The sequence below is a fragment of the Pleurodeles waltl genome, chromosome 11 (genome assembly GCF_031143425.1).
Source record: "Pleurodeles waltl isolate 20211129_DDA chromosome 11, aPleWal1.hap1.20221129, whole genome shotgun sequence".
Classification (NCBI taxonomy): Eukaryota; Metazoa; Chordata; class Amphibia; order Caudata; family Salamandridae; genus Pleurodeles; species Pleurodeles waltl.
The window spans coordinates 545,938,113-545,962,504 of NC_090450.1; the positions used below are offsets into that span (position 1 = coordinate 545,938,113).

The 24,392-nt window shown below is 44.3% G+C and overlaps 1 protein-coding gene across 1 annotated transcript in view; it reads left to right on the plus strand.

Moving 5' to 3' along the window:
* LOC138265874 (kazal-type serine protease inhibitor domain-containing protein 1-like) overlaps positions 1–23,552 on the plus strand; it is a 92,569-nt gene extending 69,017 nt beyond the window's left edge. Inside the window, exon 4 of the mRNA XM_069213993.1 lies at positions 23,218–23,552. Within this exon, the coding sequence (XP_069070094.1) occupies positions 23,218–23,291 (74 nt within the window). The 3' untranslated portion in view covers positions 23,292–23,552. The remainder of the gene's footprint in view (positions 1–23,217) is intronic.
* The last annotated feature ends 840 nt before the right edge of the window (positions 23,553–24,392 follow it).

The window sequence follows — 24,392 nt, forward strand, 5'->3', positions numbered from 1 at the left end:
TAACTGGCATTGAAACCATCGTGATTTCATCCTATTTATGTTTTTGAAGTGCAAGTGGGTCTCTTGTAAGAGGCACATGTCACTGCCTGAGCCTTCTGAGGGAAATAAGACAGCATCTTGTTTGGTAGTGTTATTGAGGCATCGTACATTGAGGCTTGTTACTTTAATTTTTACAAGATGGCTGGGAAGGAAAAGGGACTGTGATGAGCAATCCAGTGTCAATGCTATGACATGGGATGTATGCGGCTGGATTTGCGGAATGCAGTCCGTCTTGGTGAACCACTTGTTATCATCAGTAGGCTGCGAGGAGTGAAGGAGTAAAAACCAACAAAAATAGTCCTCAATAAATAAAAGTATCAAAACAATTACATTGGAAAGTTCATTAGCAATGGCAGGTTCCAATTTGGGCAGGGACTGACGGGCAAGGTATGTCTCTTAGGAAGTGTGCATGCTCGGTTAGCCCTCCGGCGCCATGACCATGATAAGGAGGAGGTGACCTAACTTGGCGTAGGTGCTCTGGACACAAAATGTGGGTAGCGCTAAGTATCATGTACCTGCCTTGCCAGTCCCTGAAGCTAGGCTGTCCAGCGCCACCTGGAATCGCTGAGCACATTCTTCTGGATTAGTGCGAGGATGTTTCTTACATTTGTTGGCTTTCTGCCAGATCGGAGCCTGGGTCGGCGAGCTGCGGGGGAAGTCATGTATGGAGTGGGGAAAAGAATCATCTGTCAGGTCAAGGATGCCATGGGCATCCTTGAGCGTTTTGAGTTGATAAAGCTGGCCTGAGGGGGTGCCCCCAGCCATAGGATACCTCTTTGGAGTGCAGGAACTTGGTGATCGGTTTAAATTCCCTGTGGCGCTGAAGGGTGAGAGTAAGATGTCCTGAAAGAGCCCAATGGCGTGACAGCAGAAGAGAACAGGTTGTTTGGCTCTGGCTTTCTTCAAGATGTTCTCCTTAGTTGGAAAGTCATGTATGTAGGCTAAAATGTCTGGCGTTTTGGCATTTGGGCCCACAGGTCAGCCAACCCGATGTACTCCACCCAGATGCAATTCAGCATCTTCTGCCCACCCCAGGATGAAGTGGAATAGCACCTCTGTGTATCCTTGGATATCTGAGCCTTCGGAGCCCACAGGGACCCTGAAATCATCTTGAGGAGGGGCGGGAGTGCAGCAAAGTCCATCTGTCACACACGAGGCCAGTGTGTGCTGACCCTATGAGATCCTCGCTTAGTACTGTCCCCCAAACTTGACCTCAATGCTCCCTGCACTTAATGACCAGGCACCGCATGTCAAAGCCTGCCCCGGGAGGTGGGGGGGGGCACTCTCAGTCAACGATATTGTCCCATTGTTAAGGAAGCACACACCGGACAGAGTTCCAGCATTGATCGGAGTAGTCCAAACAACAAGCTCCTTAGTCTCTCACCTTACAGGCCCCTGGCCTCCTTGGGTTGCTGATGTGGACTGTGTTCAATGGTATGGGCCCTAGGAAGCCCCCTGGGGCTTCCGCCGCAACTCACCAGTGAGTGGCAGTCTCACCAGGGGTAGGAGAGGTTTGCTGCAATCAGGCCCCCTATCTTTGGGCACCCACTTCCATGGGCAGGTGCTGGGGGGCGTGGACTGGGCCCTGCTCATAGCATAGATGTCACCGGAGTATAGAGGCTGTTTGCCACCAGATGCATCTGGATCGCTGGCTGTCACCTGGACTCTGCAGGTATTCGGTGGTAGGGTAGGGTAGCGTACCAAGGGCATGGGGCAGACTATGCCTGGGGATGTCTCTGGGGGCCCGCACACTTGTCCATCGTGAGCGTAGCAGGAGGAAGCTATGAGACGTGGCTGGCAGTTCAGCGCCTTAGCACCTGCCATTTTTTGTGGGGCGTGGTGCACTACGTCAGGCCCTGCAGTGCTTGAGAAGTGTCGCTGATGTTCCACATGGCCCCTCAGTTGCCCCTGGGTAGTGCCTGCAAGCCAGGCAAGGGATCCGCTGCAATTTGTGAGCACAGGAAACCACTAGCTGCAGGTATTGAAGCCTGGGCTGCGAAAGATCTAGAGACATGATCTACTCTACCGCCATCCTGGCCAAGCACACTGCAAACTGCTTTAGACCACTTAACTATCAATAAACAAAATACTGCCTCAGCTCCATGGAATCCTCTTCCATCAGTTGCTGAATTAATAAAAGTTTGTACAAGGACCTAAAGCCAGTTGCTTTCCTCCCTAACAACTAGTCATCTATGTTCTGTTTCACACCGTGGATCCTGGTTTCAAAAGAGAACACTTTCTTTATGCTGTGGTCTTGAAACTGTTTGTGGTGTGCAGCTTGAGTCAACCCACACCACCTGACTAGTGTATCCTTCATTGTACTCATACTTCCTCCTCTCAGTTTTTGTTTATTGTGAGCATAGACTAGTTCCCAATATGGTGAAGGCAGTTCAGTAGAGCATCTGCCTCCCCCTCCATACTCAGCTTTTGCTTTGAATAAGCATTCTCAAAGAATGACAGCCAGGATCTTACTGCTGCACCTGAGCTGTAGTTGTGGTCCTTTCTCTTTGGGAACATTCAGAAATCAGTGGGTGGGGAAAGATACCTGCAACAGGAGCTTTGTTGAGGACAGTGGTGACATTAGCTTCCTCCTAACTCTAAGGGCCTGCTTCAAAGTTTGGTGAGCAGTCCGCTGCCCGTCAAGGTGGCAAAGTTGATTATCTACAGCACCCTGGCAGGACTACCGTCTCCACTGACCCTGCAGAGATTTATATGTTTTAAAGATGCTACAGTGGCTCCCCTGAAAGCACTGATAGTTTTGCTGAACAGCCAACATGTTCCAGGCGGTCAAGCAGCAAACTCTTTCATTTTTCAAAAACACATTCCCAAACTGGAAGTTTGTTTTTGAATAACAAAATACTAATGACCACAGGGTAACAGGAGCGTACTGAATGAAGCACCTGAGGGGAGCACTGGATGTTGTGCCTCAAGTATCACTGGATGCTGTGCTTCATGGAAGCATAGGTGGTGTGAGCCATGAGAACTCTGGTGGGGTGCCTATTGCTAGTATTCAATGCTTTGCATCAGAGAGCCATGGGTATTGTGCATTAGAGAAGCATTGGGTATTTCAGAGAAACACGGGATGATGTAAATTTCATACACAGCTGTATACAATATGGGGACAAAGAGTGATGTACAATGGTGTTACACTGTGATGTATAATATGAGACAATGTTAGTGTGTGCATGGTCAGTCAAATCTCAAGATAATCCGTGTGGGACTTATGGAAAATGTTCTGTTATTAATGCAGCACTAAAAGTACCAGTGTGAAAGAAAATTATGATACTAAGGGATAAAAACTACACATTTGTGACATTGTTTGAAGAAAAAGGCACCTCAATTTTCTTTTTAATGAATGTGTGTGATTTATGAGTTTTGGAAGCCATATATCAATAGTTATCATAAATAAAACCTCTGGTTCTCTGTAGGTACACATGTAGCTGTATACCTAGAGGGTTCTTTGTAGGTACACATGTGCACAAATAACACAAATTACACAATAGAGCACACATACATATCTGTACAGCTAAGTAACAGACAGTGATTTGTACCTGCACACCATCAAGAGACCCTATATCATGTGTGATACTTCAAACACTCCTGTTTTTTTGCCCTGCAGCATTACAACTAAGCAAATAATGGTAAAAGTAAAACAAGAAGTTCCAGAATATAGTGTTCGATGAGTAAAAGACCAGAACTGGCTAACGATGTCACATATAACATTGGTTACTTGACTGCTACGCAAATAGCTGGGTGGATGGAAATTAAAAAACAGGAAACATACAGTTCATCTTTATGAAAGTGACTTATTTTATGTTTTTAACCATTTAGATTATTGTATTTAACTTAATATTATCTTCTATGGGGCTTTATTTTAGGTTCCTACCTCTATTACTTTTATGGGGGATGTTGCAGTCTACTGGCCCGTCATGTGTGGTGCTGGACTTACTCCAGCTCTGATCTGGAGTAATCTACAACTGTGTTGGGTCCCTTTTTGGTTGTAGTAACTTTAGATTTACAGTTGTGGGCGTGTCCAAGATGGCGACCGGGTCGGACGCATAAATCGCAGCTCCGACCCGGCCTAAAATAATAATCCTCTACAAAGACCCTTGACCCGCTGTGGGGCCGAGAACCATCCCCCCCAGCAGCGAAACCAGCGTGGCGGGGGCGGCGGCGAGCGGAGCGGCGAGGGAGCTGCCTGAGGCGCTGGGCTCGCTTCTGTTCTGTGGGGCGCTCGGAGCGCACGGAGCGGCCGTTACCGCCACGCGACCGCATTGAGCGGAGACGGGGGTCTTGGCCGGCTGGCACGCAGGTTACTGGCACTGCCGGGGGCCACGGACGCGCAGGTGCTGCGGGCCCACCGCGATCGGCCTCCACGCAGGAGCTGGTGGTCTGAGCCTCCCCTCAGCCCTCGGTGAGGAGCCAGAGGCAGAAAGCAGGGCTCGTAGTGAGCAAAAGTGAAATTGCCGACTCTCTCTGCCCCAGTTCCTGCCATTGTCGGAGGCCCTAGGATGTGTTGACATGCTCTCGGAGAGCCTCGGGCGCTTGGGGCGCTCGGCTCGCTGCTGATCTGTGGAGCGCTCGGAGCGCTCGGAGCGGCCATTGCCACCACGCGACCGCGTTGGGCGGAGACCGAACGCTGACTGCACTAAAAAGGAGGTGCGGTTGGAGCTGCGACCGTGCGGTGTGTCGGGGATCCCCGTAGGCGGTAAGTGGCGGCTTGTTTGCGCTACTGCTTTGCCTCGGGGGCCTCGCTCCATTGATACTGCGGCCGCCAGTGGATACGACGGCTGCACAGGCACTACATAACTCTCCTGTACTCCCCTAAAAAACTAGTGGGCTATCATTTAACCAGGGCGATAACCAGGTGGCTACCAATCATATAGAAAGAAGGACAATTGAAAGGCTAGCCCAGGCTTTAACCACCAGTGGCTGTAGCCACAAGGGAACAAAACAGCCCATCACACTAGAGGCAAACAAAGAAAAGATAAGCCAAGTTGGAAGACCAGAGAAAAGATAATATTACTTCAATGTAAGAAATCAACAGGAACACAACTAGCAACAAACTGTAGGAGTGACTGTCCCAAGAGGCGCCTACCAGCAAGTGTGAGGTAGGAAAAGAGCGGACCGCCTGACACCCTCAAGCGCTGAAGCGCAGCTAAACCTTTCAGTCCCATTTTAATCACGCCACCAGCATCAAAGTACCTAGCCAATGCGATAAAATCAAGCAACGCAACGTTAAATCCAAAGACCAACAACAGCATCGCACAAAAAACACCTAATGGGAAAACCAAAAACTCCACGAGCGCCCCCTGGAACCATGGACTCCACTACGCCGCCTCTATCTTCCGGGGCCTCAGACACATATCAAGCCCTTCAGAAAATGGAAGGGACATTGCAAACGCACTCAGCACAATTCGAAAAAGTGCTACAAGCCATACTCGATACTAAAACAACCTTGGAGGCGAAGATTGGCTCAATCACAGAAGATGTTAACTTGCTCCGCACGGACCAACAGGCGCTGGCAGAAAGGGTCGCTGAGCTGGAAAAAGACACGTTGCACCTAACGCCATCTATGCGTGAGGTTAAGTCACAGCTGGGTGCTATAAAAACAGAAGTTGAGACACTTAAATGCAGAGCTGAGGAAGCCGAAGGCAGATCGCGTCGAAATAACATCCGGTTCGTGGGATTTCCGGAGCGCGTCGAGGGCCCCAGCACAGAACTCTTTATCGAAAAATGGCTGACGGAATCGGTATTGAAAAATAATGTCCCAAAGTTCTTTTCCATAGAGCGCGCCCACAGGGTCCCGGGCAGACTTCCACCACCGGGTGCATATCCACGTCCCCTCATAGCAAAATTACTGAACTACCGTGATAGAGACCTTATACTGCAACTATTCCGAAAAACAGGCCCAATGCACTTTGAGAACACGCAAATAACCGCCTACCTGGATTTTACAGTAGAGGTACAAAAAAAACGAAACTCATTCTACCGGGTCAAGGAGCGTTTGAGAGAGCACAATATCAAATACTCCTTATTGTTCCCCGCTAAACTTTGCATACAAGACAATACCCGCACTTTATTCTTCTCTACGCCTGAAGACGCATGGACATGGCTTCACGCAAAAGGTCTAGCTGACCCACTTCCACCCAATGATAAAAGCCTACCTCCAAGGGATAAACGCAGACCTCGCAGTAAACATGATAACAAACCTACTCCTGAACAATCGCGAGTTGAAAGATCCCTATTGCTACAGTCTACATTGCGATTTGCCAACGCATCACCGACATCCTTATCTGGACAATCAGAAACAGATCCTGACCCAGAGTTAAACTCCGACTCGGCGGAGTCTGCCCGCGGGCCCAGCCTTACTCCACGTACAGCAGATGACATTTGTTAAATCTTTTCCCCTGAAGATAGGAGATCGCCTCATCCGCTACTCCTGTCTAGATACTTCCGTAGTTTGTCATCACAAAATTACTTTCCCTAACTCGTGTGGTCGGCTTGCTGCCGCTCCTGCTCGGCAAGGATACCAACATGCGCAAAATGGGCCGGGTCTAAGACACTCAACCACCTGCAGTCTTGGATCACCCCCCGCTCCATATGGACCGTTACCCTAATTCGACAAGTTTTGTTTTCTTCCTGTTCTTATCGCAACTGCTGCTAAGTATAGTAGATTTTATAGTTGTAGTCGAATGGAATGTTTTATTGTTATATGTATTGACATGTACTATTTACAGAGCGTCACAACACAATATATACCTAAGAGGCAGGTCACACACTCCAGTGACTAGGAGGCTAATTGATAAGTATGCGTTTCTAAGGACAAAGAAATTCAGGTTTACGCAGCCACAGGCGATATCCCCCCATACTGACTCACTTAAATTCCATGGCATCCCAAAATCAGCGCTATACCACACACTATAAAATTCTCACATGGAATGTAAAGGGCATGGCATCCGCAAGCAAAAGGCAACGGATTTATACATACCTCAGGAGGCACCAGATACACATAGCTATGCTGCAAGAAACCCATCTAGTTGAGTCCTCGCTGGCATATACCAAAACAAAATGGAAAGGCCAATTATACGGGACCACCTTCTCAACATATGCTAGAGGAGCGATAATCTGGATAGCCCCCGGGGTTCCATACACCATGTCCCGCACGCAATGTGACCCAAACGGGCGGTACGTGGTACTGGAGGGTACTTTAGACGGAATCCCCCTAGCCCTGATAACATTATACACTCCTAATACAAATCAACAAGACTTCCTCAAGGCACTGGGTAGCAGCATGCTCAGCGACCCCGCAACAGATGCCATATGGGGCGGGGACTTTAACTGCGTTCTAGATATCTTGAAAGACCGTTCTACCCCTCCATTAACTCACGCCCCGGCTAAACGAGCATCGCTTGACCTGGCAGATTGGGCATCTAATAATAGGCTAAGCGAAATTTGGAGAACTTTTCATCCCACACTACGTGAGTATTCTTTCTATTCACCAGTGCACAAACTTCATACCAGGTTAGATATGTTCTTCGCTACACCTAACATAATCCCAAAGGTAGCTACATCTGGCTACCTAGCCCGTACTCTATCAGACCACAACCCACACTACTCTACATTGGTCTGGGGCTACATCCATGCCCGTATTCCAACATGGCGCCTGCAGCCAGACGCCCTGACTGACCCCCCTTTTAATACTGAATTGGCCACATGTCTGTCGTCCTATTTCTCTCTAAATAAAAACACAACATCAACCCGAGCAACTGAGTGGGATGCCCATAAAGTAGTAATTAGAGGGCATTGCCTGGCAGCATCTGTGGGCATTAAGAAAATGCTGACCACAGAGTTATTAAAATTAGAATCCGAAATACATAGGGCGGAGATCGAAGTCTCAACAAATAATACCCCACTAGAAACACTAATCTCACTGAAAGCAAAATACAGAGAAACGGATGACAGTCTTAGCAAGCATGACTACAGACACTTCAAAACGAGACAACACGCCGAGGGGGACAGATCGGGCAAACTGCTGGCGAGGCTGGTGCGTCAATCTCTGCAATCGTCGCCGATAGGGGCTATCAAATTACAAACAGGAATAGTGGTTAACACTCAAGCTGATATTAACAAGGCCTTTTACACGTATTATTACTCGTTATACCAATCCTCTATCCCCCCTGCAGAACAACAGCTGGCTGAATTTCTAGCTCAGATCCCTCAAAATTCAAATATTGCCAATAACGCTGACATTCTAGATGGCCCCATTACTATTGAGGATCTTCGCTTGGCCCTCTCCCAGATGGCGCGCGGCAAGACCCCTGGCACAGATGGTCTACCACTAGAATACTATAACTCACAAAGCACTCACCTACTGCAACCCTTACTAGAGGTGTTTAATGAAGCACGAAATAGAAAACAATTACCAGACTCTATGAGGGAAGCATTAATAGTGGTCCTACCAAAACCGGGACGAGATCCACTGGATGTTAGATCATACAGACCACTCTCTCTTTTGAACTCGGATTGCAAACTCCTAGGGAAAATCCTAGCAAACAGATTGCTCCCCCATTTGCCGCACTTAATACACCCTGACCAGTCGGGGTTTATCCCGGGTAGAAACACCTTTCTTAACATAAGGCGCCTAATCCGTATCATGCAAAACACCACTGACCCAAATAGTGTGACCGTGTCACTAGATATAGAGAAGGCGTTCGACACACTAGGTTGGGAATATTTATTCCGCACCCTCAAGGTGTTTGGCTTCCAGAGTGGCTTTATCAGCTGGATTGCTACACTATATTCTAAACCAACAGCCCGAGTTAAAACCGGCCTGGTAGTGTCGGAAGCCTTTCCTGTAAATAGAGGAACCAGGCAGGGCTGCCCGCTTTCTCCACTGCTTTTCGCAATAGCTATGGAACCACTCGCAATTAAGCTCAGGGGATGCGCACAAAGATGGGGCATACGGGAGTTTGACACATATCACATAATATCATTGTACTCAGATGATGCCCTGATTTACTTGCGCAATCATTCTGTCTCCCTTCCCGGGATAATGCGCATACTGAATATGTTTGCTCTTGTCTCTGGCTTACATGTGAATTGGTCTAAATCCTGTATCTTCCCTCTTACTTGTCTGCCCTCTGTACAGCGAGCGTCTCTCCCCATGCATCAACTACCATGGACACACCAGACTTTCAAATATCTGGGTGTTCAAGTATATCACTCTATGTCAGATTTAAGGGAAGGTAACATAGACAGGCTGCTTCGCTCCACCCGAGGCTCCTTGATATTTTGGAGTTCCTTACCTCTATCGCCAATGGGCCGGACAGCAATAGCCAAGATGCTAATATTACCGAGATTTTTATACTATTTCTCCGCACTTCCGGTGATCTTGCCGCGTTCGTTTTTCCACAAAGCGCATTCCCTATTAACTGAGTTGCTCTGGGGCAGAGACAGACGCAGAGTAGCTCTAACTACCACACACTATCCACAAGAAGAGGGGGGCCTGGGCATGCCGAACCTTGAGCTGTATTATGCAGCAGCCCAACTTCAGTGGGTCACTAAATGGCTCAATGAACCATCCAATACAGAGTCCATAGCTATAAGGGCTTACACAACCCCAACATCGACATTAACATTTTTACTAACGGGCCCCTCTCATCTACAACATAATACTCCCTTACTGGACTCGGCCAGACATTGCTGGAAGAGATACGTACAGGGCAAAGGGCAGCCCCTCCCCTATTCTCCCCTGCTCCCAATACCACAGCTACCAGGTATCCAGGCCCTAACTTCTCATCATGACGTACGAGCGGTTAATACCCTGAACGTAGGAGATTTTTATTATGACTCCAGTGCAGTCAAGTTTATGGACTTGATGGCTACGGAGGTAATGAAACCGGGTGCCTTTCTGACATACAATGCCATAACTAATCTTCTACGTCACATATGGGGCTGCGGTCACAACGAACCAAAAGAATCTCCCCTACTTACTGCAATACTCTCTATGAGTGAGGCAAAACGCGCTGTTACCAAACTATATAAAATCCTTCTAGCGGGTAGCTGCAAGGCCCTTACCCAGGTCAAGCACCGCTGGGACATCGTCCTTCCTGCACCAATTGCACAAAAATCCTGGGACACAGCCCTTAGTTCGATTAAGTTTTTATCTCGCAACTCCAGATTAAGATACACGCAATTCAATTATGTGCATCAAGCATATCTCTCCCCAGCTCGTATTCATAAAATATACCCAGGCGCTAACTCCATATGTCTGAGATGCGCTACCCCCGCAGCAACTTTCTACCATATGGTCTGGGAATGCCACGCAATTAACGCTAGCTGGAACCGCGTCGTTGCTACAACCGCTGACGTGGTAGAGCAGATATTAACCCCTACTCCAGCATCTTGTCTGCTTAACATACGCCATCGCACAAAAGGAGATAAACATATCCACAAGTTTGTGGATCTGGCATTTGTGACATATAAACGCCTGATAGCTACACATTGGAAGGCCCCAAATGCCCCTTCTCATTCCCTCTGGCTGCGAGACCTGCACGATTACACACTGGCAGAATCTCAAACACTAAGGCAATTACAAAATAGAGGTCAGACACAAGGTGGGACTGAAAGCTGGGACCTTTTTGTAGTTAGAATTGAATCCAGAGATGACAAATATCCACCATGAGAAAATCCCTTTAACACTCCTGGGACACGCTATTACTAAAATTAACCATAACAATCAAGTTTGTTGAAAACAGTCCCATCCTACAGTAATGCCATGCTTAACCCATAACTTATTTTCCCGCCAGACGCCCTTTGCTACTGTAAGCTCCCTACACCGCAGCGCATACATAGAAATGAAGCCCTCAATGCCTACACAGATATACGCTCTCAGTATTATATTTGACGCTAACATACATATTTAAGAATAATAACCTTTATGTCAAGTGTTATTTGTTATATAATGTTAATTGAAAGTCAGTACACTAAAATACAGCTATGTTGTACAGCGTAATGTACAAACGTTAAGAAAAGCACATGGAGTGGGAAGCCGGGCATTCTCTCACCAAGCATTATGTACTGTACTGCTACTCTTGTACCCTGTTTTGTATTAAGCTTAATAAACAGATTTAAAAAAAAAAAAAAAAGATTTACAGTTGTTTACAGTTTGTGAACAGCAATGGACTTAATCTTCTGTGAGGGGTGCATGTCCCTCCCTAAATTCTTCCCTAATCCTCTCCTTAAACGTCTCCCATTTAGTAATAAGTATGCCTCTTTTTTCCAGCCACTCACGCTGATCACTTGCTCATTTACTACTCAGAAGTAAACGTACATGTGCAAGGATTTCCATAGAAAGATAAGCGAGGTGGAGGTGGATACGTACAATTGTAGGTTTGTGAATAGTATTTTATAGTACATTAGTAGTACTATTGTACGTCTCCTACTAAATGTACTACAGAATGCAGTTTATGAATAGTACCCCCAGAATACAAGTTTTCTGTTTTAATTCAGGAGGCCCCTTTTATTGCTACTGCATCTGCTGCACCCTTGATTTTTTTTTCAACTCTCTTTTGGGAGGTAATCAGTACAATCGTACTCATATTATAATAATCATAGCATGAGGTAGTTATACATATATATTTTAACATTGAATCATTTTACAATCTTATAGATCTGCGCCCTCCTCAGCTACTGTAGCCCCTTAATTCCTTAATTTCCAATTCTTTGCATCAAAAACTATGGGCCAGATGTAGCAAATTTGGAAATTGCGACTTGCAATTTGCGAGTCGGAGCGACTCGCAAATTGCAAGTCGCAATTTCCAATGCAGAACGGTGTCTCAGACACCGTCTGCGACTCGCTATGGGGTCGCAATGACCCACCTCATTAATATTAATGAGGTGGGTCGCAAATTGCGGCCCCATAGCGAGTCTAGGCACTCGCAAACATGGAGGCCTGCTGTCGTCAGCAGACCTCCATGTTCGTGACTGCTTTATCAATAAAGCAGTTTTTTTTTTTTTAAGTGTAGCCCGTTTTCCTTAAAGGAAAACGAGCTGCACTTAAAAAAAAAACGAAACCTTTACTTTCGGTATTTTTTCAGGGCAGGTAGTGGTCCATTGGACCACTACCTGCCCTGAAAAAATAATTTTGGGTCCATTCTCAAAGTGGAAGGGGTCCCATGGGGACCCCTTCCAATTTGCGAGTGGGTTACCATCCACTTGAAGTGGATGGTAACTGCGATACCCTTTGCGACCGCATATGCGGTCGCAAATGGTATTGCATTCCACTCCGAATCGCAAATAGGAAGGGAACAACCCTTCCTATTTGCGATTCTGAAATGCATATTGCGAGTTGGTCCCGACTCGCAATATGCATTTCTGCATAGGGAAATGCGTTTAGCGAGCCGCAAACAGCACTTTTTGCCGTTTGCGACTCGCTAAACGTTTCCTGCATCTGACCCTATGTTACTACATATTTGCGATCACGTATTTCTCTCCCAGTTCTTCTGTTCTAACTATCTGTCCATTTGCACCTCTTAGCATCTCGCATGTTATCTCCTAGCAATTCCCTCTAATTACCAGTCTATACATCAGCATATTTCTTTACATTTGGAGATTGTAATGTAGTTCTACTACTGCCCCGTTTGCGTTTTAGGTATTGGGGGTATTCTGGTGGGTAATAACTGAGATATCAGTGATTCTGATAGCTGATTGTGTATTGTGCGCGGGTGAAGAGCTCCTGTAATATATCCCGATCTGTACCATACTCTAGTAAACTTTGAAATTTAACACCAGTTTTAAGGAACAAAATTGAACTAAGAAAAGAACAAAAAAGGTAGCAAGGTAGGCAGAAATTGACAAGTCTATTTACCCTCCTGTATGCGTTGGCGGTAGGCCAGGCAGTGGTGGGGCCACCCCTGCTGCACCCCTGATAGATAAGTCCCTGACTCACTCCCAATCCCTCTCAAAATGTCCCCTCACTCACTTATAACTCACTCACACTCCTTCACTCACTCCTTGACATGCGGTTTCATTATTTAGAATCACACTCAGTCTCAAGGATTGCCACTGCCATTGACACTCTCAAACACACTAACACACACTCAATCTTATTTGCCCTCAATCATTCACACACTCACAAACACGCTCTCACACATGGACAGAGAAGCAACCCTTTTTTTTTTACTTACCTTGGTTTCTTTGCTGGCATCTGGGCGCTCCATGGCAGCAGCAGAGCAAGAATCGGATATGTGAACCACAAAGCCACGATTCCCAAGAAGGATGGGCCAGGATTAAAAAGGGGAAGACCCACCTCAACTCCTCTCCTAGCTCCTTGATAGGACTGGAAGCTCAATCCAGACATCTGTCCACAGTGATGCCTGTTTTTAAGCAGATGGAGTGTGCCTCAACCCCCTCCTCCTCCTGTCAGTAGGAGCCAGGGGAGGCTGAGAGGGTTAACCTGCACACTGGCAGTGTTCTTGAAAACACTAAAGTCCTTTTTCATGAAACTGCTAAGTCATATAATGAGCAGTTGTGGGCATAGGCAAGGGGCAGTAAGTGGCAACATACAAATGACGTGTGCACATGAATTGCTCAAATTAATATTTTATTTCACAGAACTAGATTATGATTTAAGGAGTGGCGTTTCTCTCACGCCGCATAGTGTATTCATGAAGTTTTAACCATCTTTATGAGCACCTAAGAATCTTATATATCAGAAATATCAAAATAACCCATTTGCAACTTAGTCAGGGCAGGTAATCAGCCAGTAATTGTATTGCTCTTCATTGTGCACAAAAGAGGACTACCAAACACATACACGCAGTGTTTAATTTGAGCCGCTGTGGCCCACAGAGACTCGTTTTTGGGGACCAGCTCTTATTTTTTCTCATAGGGCCTTTCCTGAGAACAAGAAAGGGAAAAACAAACAAAGATGAATGACGGAGAAACACAAAGACTGGAAATCATCTCAGAGGGAGAAAGCAGGAACCTGCAGGAGTGAGATAAATGGGCAGGGGGACTCTCGTACTCGATTAAAGAGGCTTGAGGTGGACTCAAGACTACGTTGACTTGGTATTTGTTACGTCACCGTTTCATAGCACTGGCTGCGGGCTTCAAGGTGGAGCTTCGGGCATCGCACTCCATTAGACTCTGCATACATGTGTACAAAACTGTTTACTTTGGGGTAAAATACTACGCAGCAGAGCACATACATGAATATAAAGTGCGTTGTGTATCAGCATATTGTTAGCAAAAATATCGTCTGAGAATAATATTATGTCCTAAATGCCGCATAAACAAGTATGATACCTTGGGTTTAGATTTTCTATAGTTAACTCCAACGGGATGATATTGTTGTGAGGTGAAATGTTAGTTGTGGTATTTTGGTCTGCAGTACAAGATAATACTTATGGGAGTGTGCGCGAGTCTAGAGAAGTGTGAATGGCACCAAACGTCCATCTGTTGTTTGGTAGCCAGGTGACAACTGCAGACCTCGGCCCAGTGTCTCTTAAACGTTGATCCCTCTCTTCGAACATTCTTTGCCATGCTACTTAAAAGTATACTTCCGCCCAAAAGAATATTTAACTGGTTTGCGCTCACCGGAAAACATCTATTCTTGTTTTAAAAGTAAAAGCATCCGCACTTCCTCTCTCGTGACATTGACAGTACTCTGCATAAATGTACTTGCACACCTGTTTGAAATTCTTTGCAATGAGCAGAAAGAATCCACGACGTTTTAAAAAGGAACTACTTTATTGTCTACTTTTACATGGGACCTCGTGTTGTACTCAGCATGCCCCCAATACACTGTAAATATGTTATCTATGTATACAGAAACAACCCACCTAATGACAGGGAAGGGATAACTCATTTTTAAATACAATCAAGTGCAACGGTCTGAAGTCAACATCAGAGAAAATGATTGCCACAAACTTGATAATATCAAATTTAGGTGTAAGTATCCAGGTTGTATACATTATGCGAACTGAAGAATGTGAATCAAATGTTGTTAATTTCTGGCGGTAGTTTGCAAACTAAAAACAATGACTCAGTGAAGAACATATAAGACTATGTTTTAGCAATGATTAACAGGAGCACATGAAATACTTCAAGTTCCTTATGGAATGGATATGGAAAGACTGACACCTTAGATCCAAGACACAAGACAGAACTAAATTTGAAGCATGGATTCACGGGCATAAATAAATAGATACAACAGATGTAATATGTTATAGCTTATTAAAGAGTTACAGTACACAACAACTTTGTTTAAAATTGTGAGAGCAGGATGGCCTGACCCCAACATGGCCACCCAAAAGACAGCATAAGATTGCAACTTTGGTTACTGATCTTGCAAGACTTTGGGTGGTCATCTTGAAGACCGAGGTCTCAATCTAAAATGGACAACACAACAGAACAGCCATCTTAAAGTTAGGCTCGCTCTTGCGTCTTGACTAAAATCAGTGCTTAATTTGAACCAGTGGTTTCTGGTGCGGGGCACTGACATTCATTTTTGAGGGCCGGCACTTATTTTTCTGCCTCAAGGATTTGCTGCGAGCAAAAGACACAAACGAGAGGGATAGAGTAAGAGAAAAACGAAAAAGCACCCCAAAGGGAGAAAGCTGAAAGCTGCAAGAGTGAGCTGAAGGGACAGGGAGTGACTGTAAATGGATTAAAGAGGCCCAAGATGACTTCAGTATTCCGTTCTCGCACATTTAATTGCAGCAGCCGCGTGTTTCAGAGGAGAACTCTGGCACCAGCACGTTTTTATTTACAAATTAAGCACTGACTAAAACATTTTAAAAACCTGCAGCAGTGAAAAAAAACAAAAATAATTGCTTTCTTCATACAATGCATACCTGAGATTTTAATGTGCGATAATTGAGAATACTTTTATATATAAAATGGTCAGAAATAGCTAGTGAAGTGATATTCCTAAAATTAAGCCAAACAATATATTTAGCAGTGAAAGCACTAGCAAAATTTTAATCATTACCCTTCTCACAGTGTTCTGTTTTTTCCTGTTTGCTTGAGTGGTGATAGTGTTACAGAACATTATAGAGACATAAATATACACACATCTATTTTTTGATTATTAATGGAGTTTATTGCACAGTTTTTAGAAGTAGGTGGCTCTACATACATTAGGATAATATAATGCAACTCTTGATGAATGGTGGCCCAAATACAGCACAGTCTAGTCATAGAAACTCTCTTCTTCTATTCCAGTAGGACTATTCACATAACAGATTCAAAGCCTTGAATAGGCCTTTAAGGTTAGCTATAGGTAACACCTAAGATTTGATCTAAAAGTAAAACTCCTGTATATTCTCCAAGGCCTCTCCTACTTGGATCCAGGGCCACAGTGGAAATGTGTGGAATAATCTCCTGCATAAGGAGAGGCTTCCTAAATGGTGGGAAACATGTACCATGGTCAGTAGATACGCACACAATGCAGGTAGTTGGACGTTTGGTATTTAGAAAATCCTGTTTCACCAGTGGTTGATTTTCTTTAACCAAATTATACAAGGCCACATGTACATATTCTTTTCTGTGTTTTAGTGTTCGGACACATCTTTGAAGGGCTTAAATTTTCAACAGAGTAAATTCAACCTTTACAGTTGAGATGTAGCTTAAGCGCACAGACATTTAGTTTTTCCAAACCTGGTAAAAGTCAGACTGAGACAAATTGTGCTATTTAGAGTTCGAATATTTTGAAGGACAGAGTACTCCACCATAAACATGGCAGAGTAACCTGTCCACCAGATCGTTGCTTCTCTTCCTCCGTTATGAGCAGACTGAACCACTCTCTTTCTCTTAGTGAAGCCTCTGCTACTTCTGCCTGGGGAAACCATTGACTGATGGCTCCTTGAATATTGGGCTGTCAGTCAAAAGACATCAGACCTTCTGTCCTAGAGGGGGTGGATGTTCCTACTTCATGTTTTCTTGTTCGAGACTGAGACTGCCTTGAAGGCCCGAATACTTTGAAATAAAAATTAGCTCCATCGTTGGGGGAAAACTCTCAGGGTGCCAAGGCCATTAGTGTTTTATTTCTAAAACAACTCCGCTTTCATAGTTTGTTTTTGAAAAAAAACAAAAGAAGTTCCTGAGTAGCCACATGAAACATGGTAGCCACTTAGGAAAACTACAATGCAGGCCCAAATAGCAGCTACGGTGGAGTGATCACCTTATTTTTGCCTATTAAGAAGCCCTTTTAGAGAACATTATTTCGGGGGCACTGTACGCATGACGGAGCCATGTGTTTGAGATTTACTCATGCCAGGCTGCTCTGAGTCACAAGGTCCCTTGCTATATACATTAGATATGTGGATTTACTAAAACATTTGAAGGATAACGATTAACTCGGGGAAACTTAGTTTATTTTTTCCAAAATGAAAATATAAATTTATAGCAAAATGTGTGTAGGTTCTTAAACTGAAATATTGATGTTTGTAGACAAAAAAATAGACGTTACAAATATATGTTCCAAGACAACAGCTCGGTGATAGCCACTACTGCTGCCAGAGACACTAGTCTGGTTGTCTGGTGTAAACTGTCTGCTGTCTTAACCCTGTACATCTCTGTAAACTGAGCAATCTTTATGATGTATGAATCGGTAAAAACTGTAGCTCAATGGACAAAAGGCGAGAGACTGCAAGGTTTGTGTAATTTTTATGGCCTGGTTTGACAGCACAGGTATCACTAGACAATTGCGTGAGTATGACTAGAGACAGGCTTTGGCTCCGCCAACATGTTGAGAGCCAGGAGTACATGTTTTGATTGGGCAGAACTTGTGCACTTCCACAAAAAAGTGGTTGCACTCCATGCAGCTGTGATCACTTTATTTATTCAGCTGCCTGAGCTTCAACTTTCAGGGGCACACACATGCCACTGTAAACCTACTAAAGTGCCTTAGATATCTAGAATAATTTATGATGTTTTTTTCTGGCAGCAGCACGGATTGGAGAAGGGCACTCTCTAACATACGTGGAGTTTTAGGTCTGACTTGACAGTGCAACTGTCACCTGACCATTTATCCTATACAAATATTATTCTACAATTCTTTGTTTCCACACAAAATCGTACACATTCCTATGCTATCTACGTATATTGCTTCACATTAGCATACACCATCCATGTAAAGCCAGACATATTGTCATTGCCAGTGCTTGTTTAAATTTGCACCTTGCTCAAAAAGAATGGAGGGAAATGCCGGAAAACCCAGGAATGAATCCATGAAAGATAATAACCCAAAGCTGTATCTCTTTGCTTTTTTAAAATAATTTGTTCGAGCAGCAAAGAGTAGATAACAGATCACAGTATATGAAATAATTTTGCAGACCATAATGAATAGTGGATTTAAGGTGTTCTGCAAACACTAACCGGCAAGGTTAAATTGTCCTCTCCGTATACCCTCCAATGTTTTGAATACGTTTTGGAAAGTGCATTTTCTCAAACCTTTCTTGTGGTGGGTGAATCCCAGACACCCCAAGGGAGGGTCAGGCTTCCTTGGTAAACCAGGGAAAAACTGACATTTCTCAATAGTGTCACTTCAGAACCTACTGCTTTTAAAATAAAAGCACGTGAAACTCGTGCTATAAAATGCCATACTTGGCATATCTTTGTTTGAAAAAATAGTTGTGTTTGGGATATTACCACGGCATGTCACCTTGATGGAAGTTGGGCCCACAAAGTTGCTTGGTACAATTCGAGGCAAGTATTAACAATAACATGTTTGCACACATTTCCCAGTCTCTGTCGCTGTCCTTAGCTATTTATTTATATACTCACTGTCTAGCAATGCTGTTGTGGTCTGTACACACCACCTAATGATCTCACTTCACCAATGCCACCAGAAGGAAGAAAGAAGAGAGAAATAGGAAAGATGAAATGTGAGAAAATGATTGAAATGGGCAGAGCAGGCTGGAGAGATGAGCGAGCAAGAAAGACACGAAATAGAAGAAAAGAGGCAAAGAGTTTGAAAGAAACTACAGAACAAGAACTGAACTAGACAAAGGGGGCAGAATTTGAGAGAGAAAGATCCAAACAGCTCAGTGAGAACGAAAAATAGCACTAAGCACACAAAGGATGAATAGTGAACAGTGAATGGACATGGGGCATGCAGGGCAAAGTGGATAGACTTTGAAAAGTGAAACAAAAATAACAGAGTGAAGGTAAGTAAATAAGAAGAGAAAAAAAGCAGCCCAAGTAAACAAAGAAAATAGGAAAATAAAAGAAATTTGGGGTGGAACCAAGTATTGAAAAGCGAGGTAGAGAAGGAGAGAACAAGAATACAATGAAAGCATTGAGAGAGGTGGGAGAAAAATAATCGAGTTCTCAATACTGCAGGTTAAAATGTGGGTGACTTCCCACAAAAGATTATTGTGCATATTTCTGATTTTTATGTGAAATCTGAAGGTCACTTGTACCAATCCGTGTGAGCCAGTAGCGTGGGTTAATATACCTCCTTCAGAGCTCTACACCCAGCCTGCAGTTACATGTTCTAATCCAGGTAATACAATCAAGCAATTTCTCTAACTGCTGAGATCTGCGCGTCCTGCAGCTCACATATTACAGTCCTTTGTTTAAAACACAACAAAAAAACAGAAAAAGTTTTTAACATTTGCTTCTAAATTGAACCTATCTCGCACACTACACAAGCCCATTCAAACTCGGATCACTCTGAGCTTCGCCTTCCTACAAACCATATCCAGGGACGTTGGCCTTAAATCAGCTGAAAATACAACCAGTTACACGAGTAACTGTGAAAATGCATCGTGTTGTGCCAAAGACAGTGTTGTGGAATGAATAGAGTGTGTCATAACTAACAAGCATTGGCAGGGCTGGCAAGGTTTTGGTCTGCTAATGCATAACATTTCCATGTTTGCATTACACACGTGCGCCATTCAAGTCTTACGTGTGACATCTCGGATGAGGCTTCATAGCAGTTTTAATTATTGAGCCAAAGCAGGAATCCGTTGCAGTAGTACAAAGTATAACCTTCAGTCCAGTGCTTGAAATGGAAAAAATAAAGTGCAGGTACTCTCTGCCAGAGTACCTGCTTGTTTCTGAGAAGTGCCGGTACTCTCCAATTAAAAGTATTACGTTTTTCTTGAGATGTGCCGGTACTCTCCCTCTTAAAATAAAAAAGTGCCGGTACTCAGTACCGGACAGTACCGGCCCATTTAAAGCACTGCTTCAGTCATATATTCGAGTGCACCCAAGCATTGAAATTGCCCGAAGCAGTACCATCAATCCACCCAGCAGCAGTAAAACAAGCACCTGTAAGGCTGACTTACAGCTAGTTGACTGCTCCAAAGCAGTCAGGTTTACCAGTCTCATGTGTAACGATGTCATCCACTCCAGGATTTATCTTTGGAATTGTGTGTCTGGGCCCGAATTATGGGCCAGATGTAGCAAAGGGTTTTTCCCATTCTGTGTCAATGGAAAAATGTGTTCGTACATATGGCCCAATGTAACGGGTGCACTGTTCCTGTTTGCCCCACGCACGGCAAACCTTTAAACAAGCGTGCTGGCGCAAACAGCGACAATCAATGTGCTTCCCCTGGGGGCAGTACTTTAGGGAAAGACCGAGCAGCTGCATGAACAGTCATCCCCTTGCAGGCAGGTGCAGTGAGTGAATTCAACCATCTACAGAGGTGTATCTGGGGGGTCCATGGAAGCCTCTTTCCGTTGTCCAGTGCATTGCCCTCTGGTGGGGCACTGACTGCAGTTTTTGTGTGTCTCAGAGTCAGTGCACCTCCTGATGGCACATTTGCCTCTACACCCATGTCCACTGTATGGCAAAGGCACAGCGGAAAAGTGCTTCCTTGATATGCAAAGGGCCATGCCACCATGCAAATGATGGAACACGCTTTTAAGATAGTGTTGCCGCCGCATATAAGCTATCGCCATATGTATTACAAAATGTGTCTGTGGTCCCTTCTCTAATACTACATTGCCCACTCTTCTTTCAATGCAGTTGGGATGCTAACACACTCCCATTGAGTGCTTGCAGCATTCCCGGCATCCATTCATAAAAAACCCTCTCTCTGGGATTCCGCAACAGTCCCTCCTTACATTTTAGCTGTAAACCGAACCAGTGTTATGAGGTGAGCTTTAGCCCGTACTGTCTTTAGGCAGCATCACTAAGCATACTGAGAGTAAGAAAGTGAAACTACAAGTCACAGGATGCTTAATGCTGTTGGCTACAATGGCACTTGCTGAAAGTGACCCATATGAGTTACCTGACAGTCATGCTTCAGGCTGTGGAACACTCCCACCTTTGTGTCTCCTGAGTTCTGCCTAAGGACACTTCCTCCCTCCAGGCTGTAGTGGAATTTTGGTGCCATCTAAATGCAGCCCAGAATCCAGATCACCGGTGTTACATGAGTGGGCTGTTCATGTGGCAATGAAACAAATAGTGGAAACTTATGACAGGAGAATCTAAATGAAGTTATACTATGGCCTTTATTTTCCACTGTTTTTGCGTACTCTCACATACCCACCTTTCAGTGGTGTAACAATAGCCCCTGTGGTGGTGGTGGGTGGGGAGCTCCAGTGGAGTCCCCTCAGCAACACACAGTCATGCACCTGGCACTCTGCACGGGCAGAGGTGCCCCTGGCCTTAGAGATCCTGACTGAGTGAGAGGGTTAGAGAGGGTCCCTCCATATGCCTTGCAGGGGGGTCCACTCAAGTTTCGTTAGGCCACTTCCACCTTTCCCACACAGAGGTCTGTCTTTTTCCACATTAAAGTGTTTTGGCTGACCTGTGTTGGCAGCTAGGTGCTCCGTTATTCTGTGTCCTGCCTGGCAGGCAATCTGGGTGAAATGTTCTTACTTCCATCTCACAGAGAGTGTCTTGGAGCTGTCATAGCTTTGTCTCTGATCGGAGAGGGCTCTACAAGTCGCACATGGTGTGCCTGGCATGGGGTGTGGCATCAGCTCAAGTATATGAATGCACACTATAGATCTTCAGGCAACTTCTGCAGAGACAACAAAACTGTAGGAAAAACGCTCAAGTTCAACGAATGGAGCACAAATCACCAGAAATTATGCAACCAGAAAAGGGATGAAGATCTCCTCCAGCAGAAAAAAAACTGAAATGATTATTGAGCACGCTCTTAGCTTGCAGCTGCTGATAAATGTGTCAACTGTGGCCATGATGCAGTGAGATCTTTAACCTGTGATGCGTGGCACTTGGCAGGACTGCATTGGCAACGCCTAAAGACCCGGTTTGCATTTTGAGTCCTAACTAAAACATTAAAAAGCCTTTACGCCACAGTAAAAAATCTAAATTAAAAATGATTGCTTTATTGATGCTCTTCTTAAATAAACCGAGGAATTTATTGATGATTTTGTGTACGTTAAAATGTAAAATATTCTCTCCCACATTACAATGCATGCATTCTGTCGAAGGTGAAATGATAAACCAAACAGCCAATAGCATTAGGTAAAAGAGTGATATTCCGCTGCGTAAAGTCAAAGCCCACTCTATATATATTATAAAGATTTGGCAACAATAGGTGTTGTAGACAGCTGTACTGTGAGGCAATTCCTAAAACTGGCTGGGTAGCAAAGGGTAGTAAAGAGTCTTCAGTTAACTTTGCAGACGATGTCATAACGTTTCATACCTCATTCTTTTCAATGTACACCATGACTAAAATTTATAAATAGATGACTTTCATGGCGAAAATGAAAGCGAATAAGTGAAGCGCCAGTCGCAATCTTCCAGCTGAGACCAAAATGGAAGGCTGATCACCCAATAAAATTTGTAAGAGCCAAGATCTGGGTGCTCAGCGAGGAAAAAGGTTCTCAGGTAGACAACGAAGAGAAAAACCATGGACATGTGGTTGTTTATGAACAATTTCCTTGCTGTAAATTTAAATGTCATAATTTATACAGAGGAATGTGCCGAAAGTTTTTGACTTCCTGGCTCATTTTCTGGGTGTTTTTCACGGTTTTTGTGGTTTTACAAATTCATGAAAGCATCTAACTGAAGTGCTGTATGTAAAGGACGTGTGCTGAGCAGAGACCTTGTGCAATGGCAGTCTCCTTTTCTTGTCTTTCAATATCTCTTTGTCACTGTTTCTCATCTGTTCTCTTCTTCAGTGTCTATCTCAATGGCTTTGCTTTCAACCATGTATTTGTCATTTTTTGCTCAATTCTCTCCTGCAGATGCAGACAATCTCTCTCCGCACATCAATGATGATCTCTCATCAGAGACTGAGGAGTATGAGGATTACTACTGATGATGGATATTTGGGGATGTGGCGACCTCCACTCACCAGGGCAAATCCATCCGCGCATCCCATATTGGTCCAGAATGTCCCACAACAATCTGGGGCCCCTGATGCCTGGTCTATTGCGTTCAACTTTAAATGAACATGAATTAAAAGACATTGTATTTTACAATATACATTCATGGTACTTTCATAACAATGAAAGCTAAATTAATTGAAATTATAGCAATATGTACAATGCAACATATTATTAAAAATGTTTAGAACACCCATGACTTGTGAAATGCTGTTTTTAATCTCTTCAGGTTATTGTCTATTTAGGAAACTGTTGCACAAGGGTAAAAAGAGACTTTGCTTGCTCACAGCCAGAACACCATCAGACTGGAGAACAAGAAGTCCATGAACAAAAGGTATGAGGCAACAGGCCTTCTCCATCTACGCACCTGGGATCTGAAACGACATCTGCGAATCCGTCAGGAATTCCCATATTCTTCTTCAATTTAGGAAAAGGCTGAAGACATTTCTCTTAAAACTAAACCAAACCTACCCACACCTAGAATCACTCTCTGAATGCATCTATGCCTTTGATCCTTTACAGCGCTCCCTAGCCTTTTGGCTCTGTTCACGTTATACGGATACCACATACATAGTCCCATACTTTGTCAGGACTATACAATTGTGTCACTAGGAGAAGCCTGGTGAGGAACTCAGGTCTTCCGGTTTTACTGTTCACACTATGACACATCAATTTATCAATGCAAATAAGTACACTAATGTGCTCTGCTGTTAATTCAGGTATTTAAAGGTGGAAAAACATGCAAGAATATTGTGAAAAATGTTCAGGAAATGTCCTCATGATTCGAAAGATACCTACCAAAGTTCAAATTTGGGAATTATGATAGCCCTTTTGATAGAAGGTTGGTTACTCTAATATATTGCTACTAATTTATAGCTCATACCTGCTTTACGTCTGATTGGACACTGGACAGTAGTCAGTGCATAATAATCTTCTGCAGCTCAGCCCTTATTTGTCTAAGAGGAGAACTCACCTCTGGTGATACTACTCTGCTACCTAAACAATATCTCAAACAAGCCCTTGTCAATCTACAG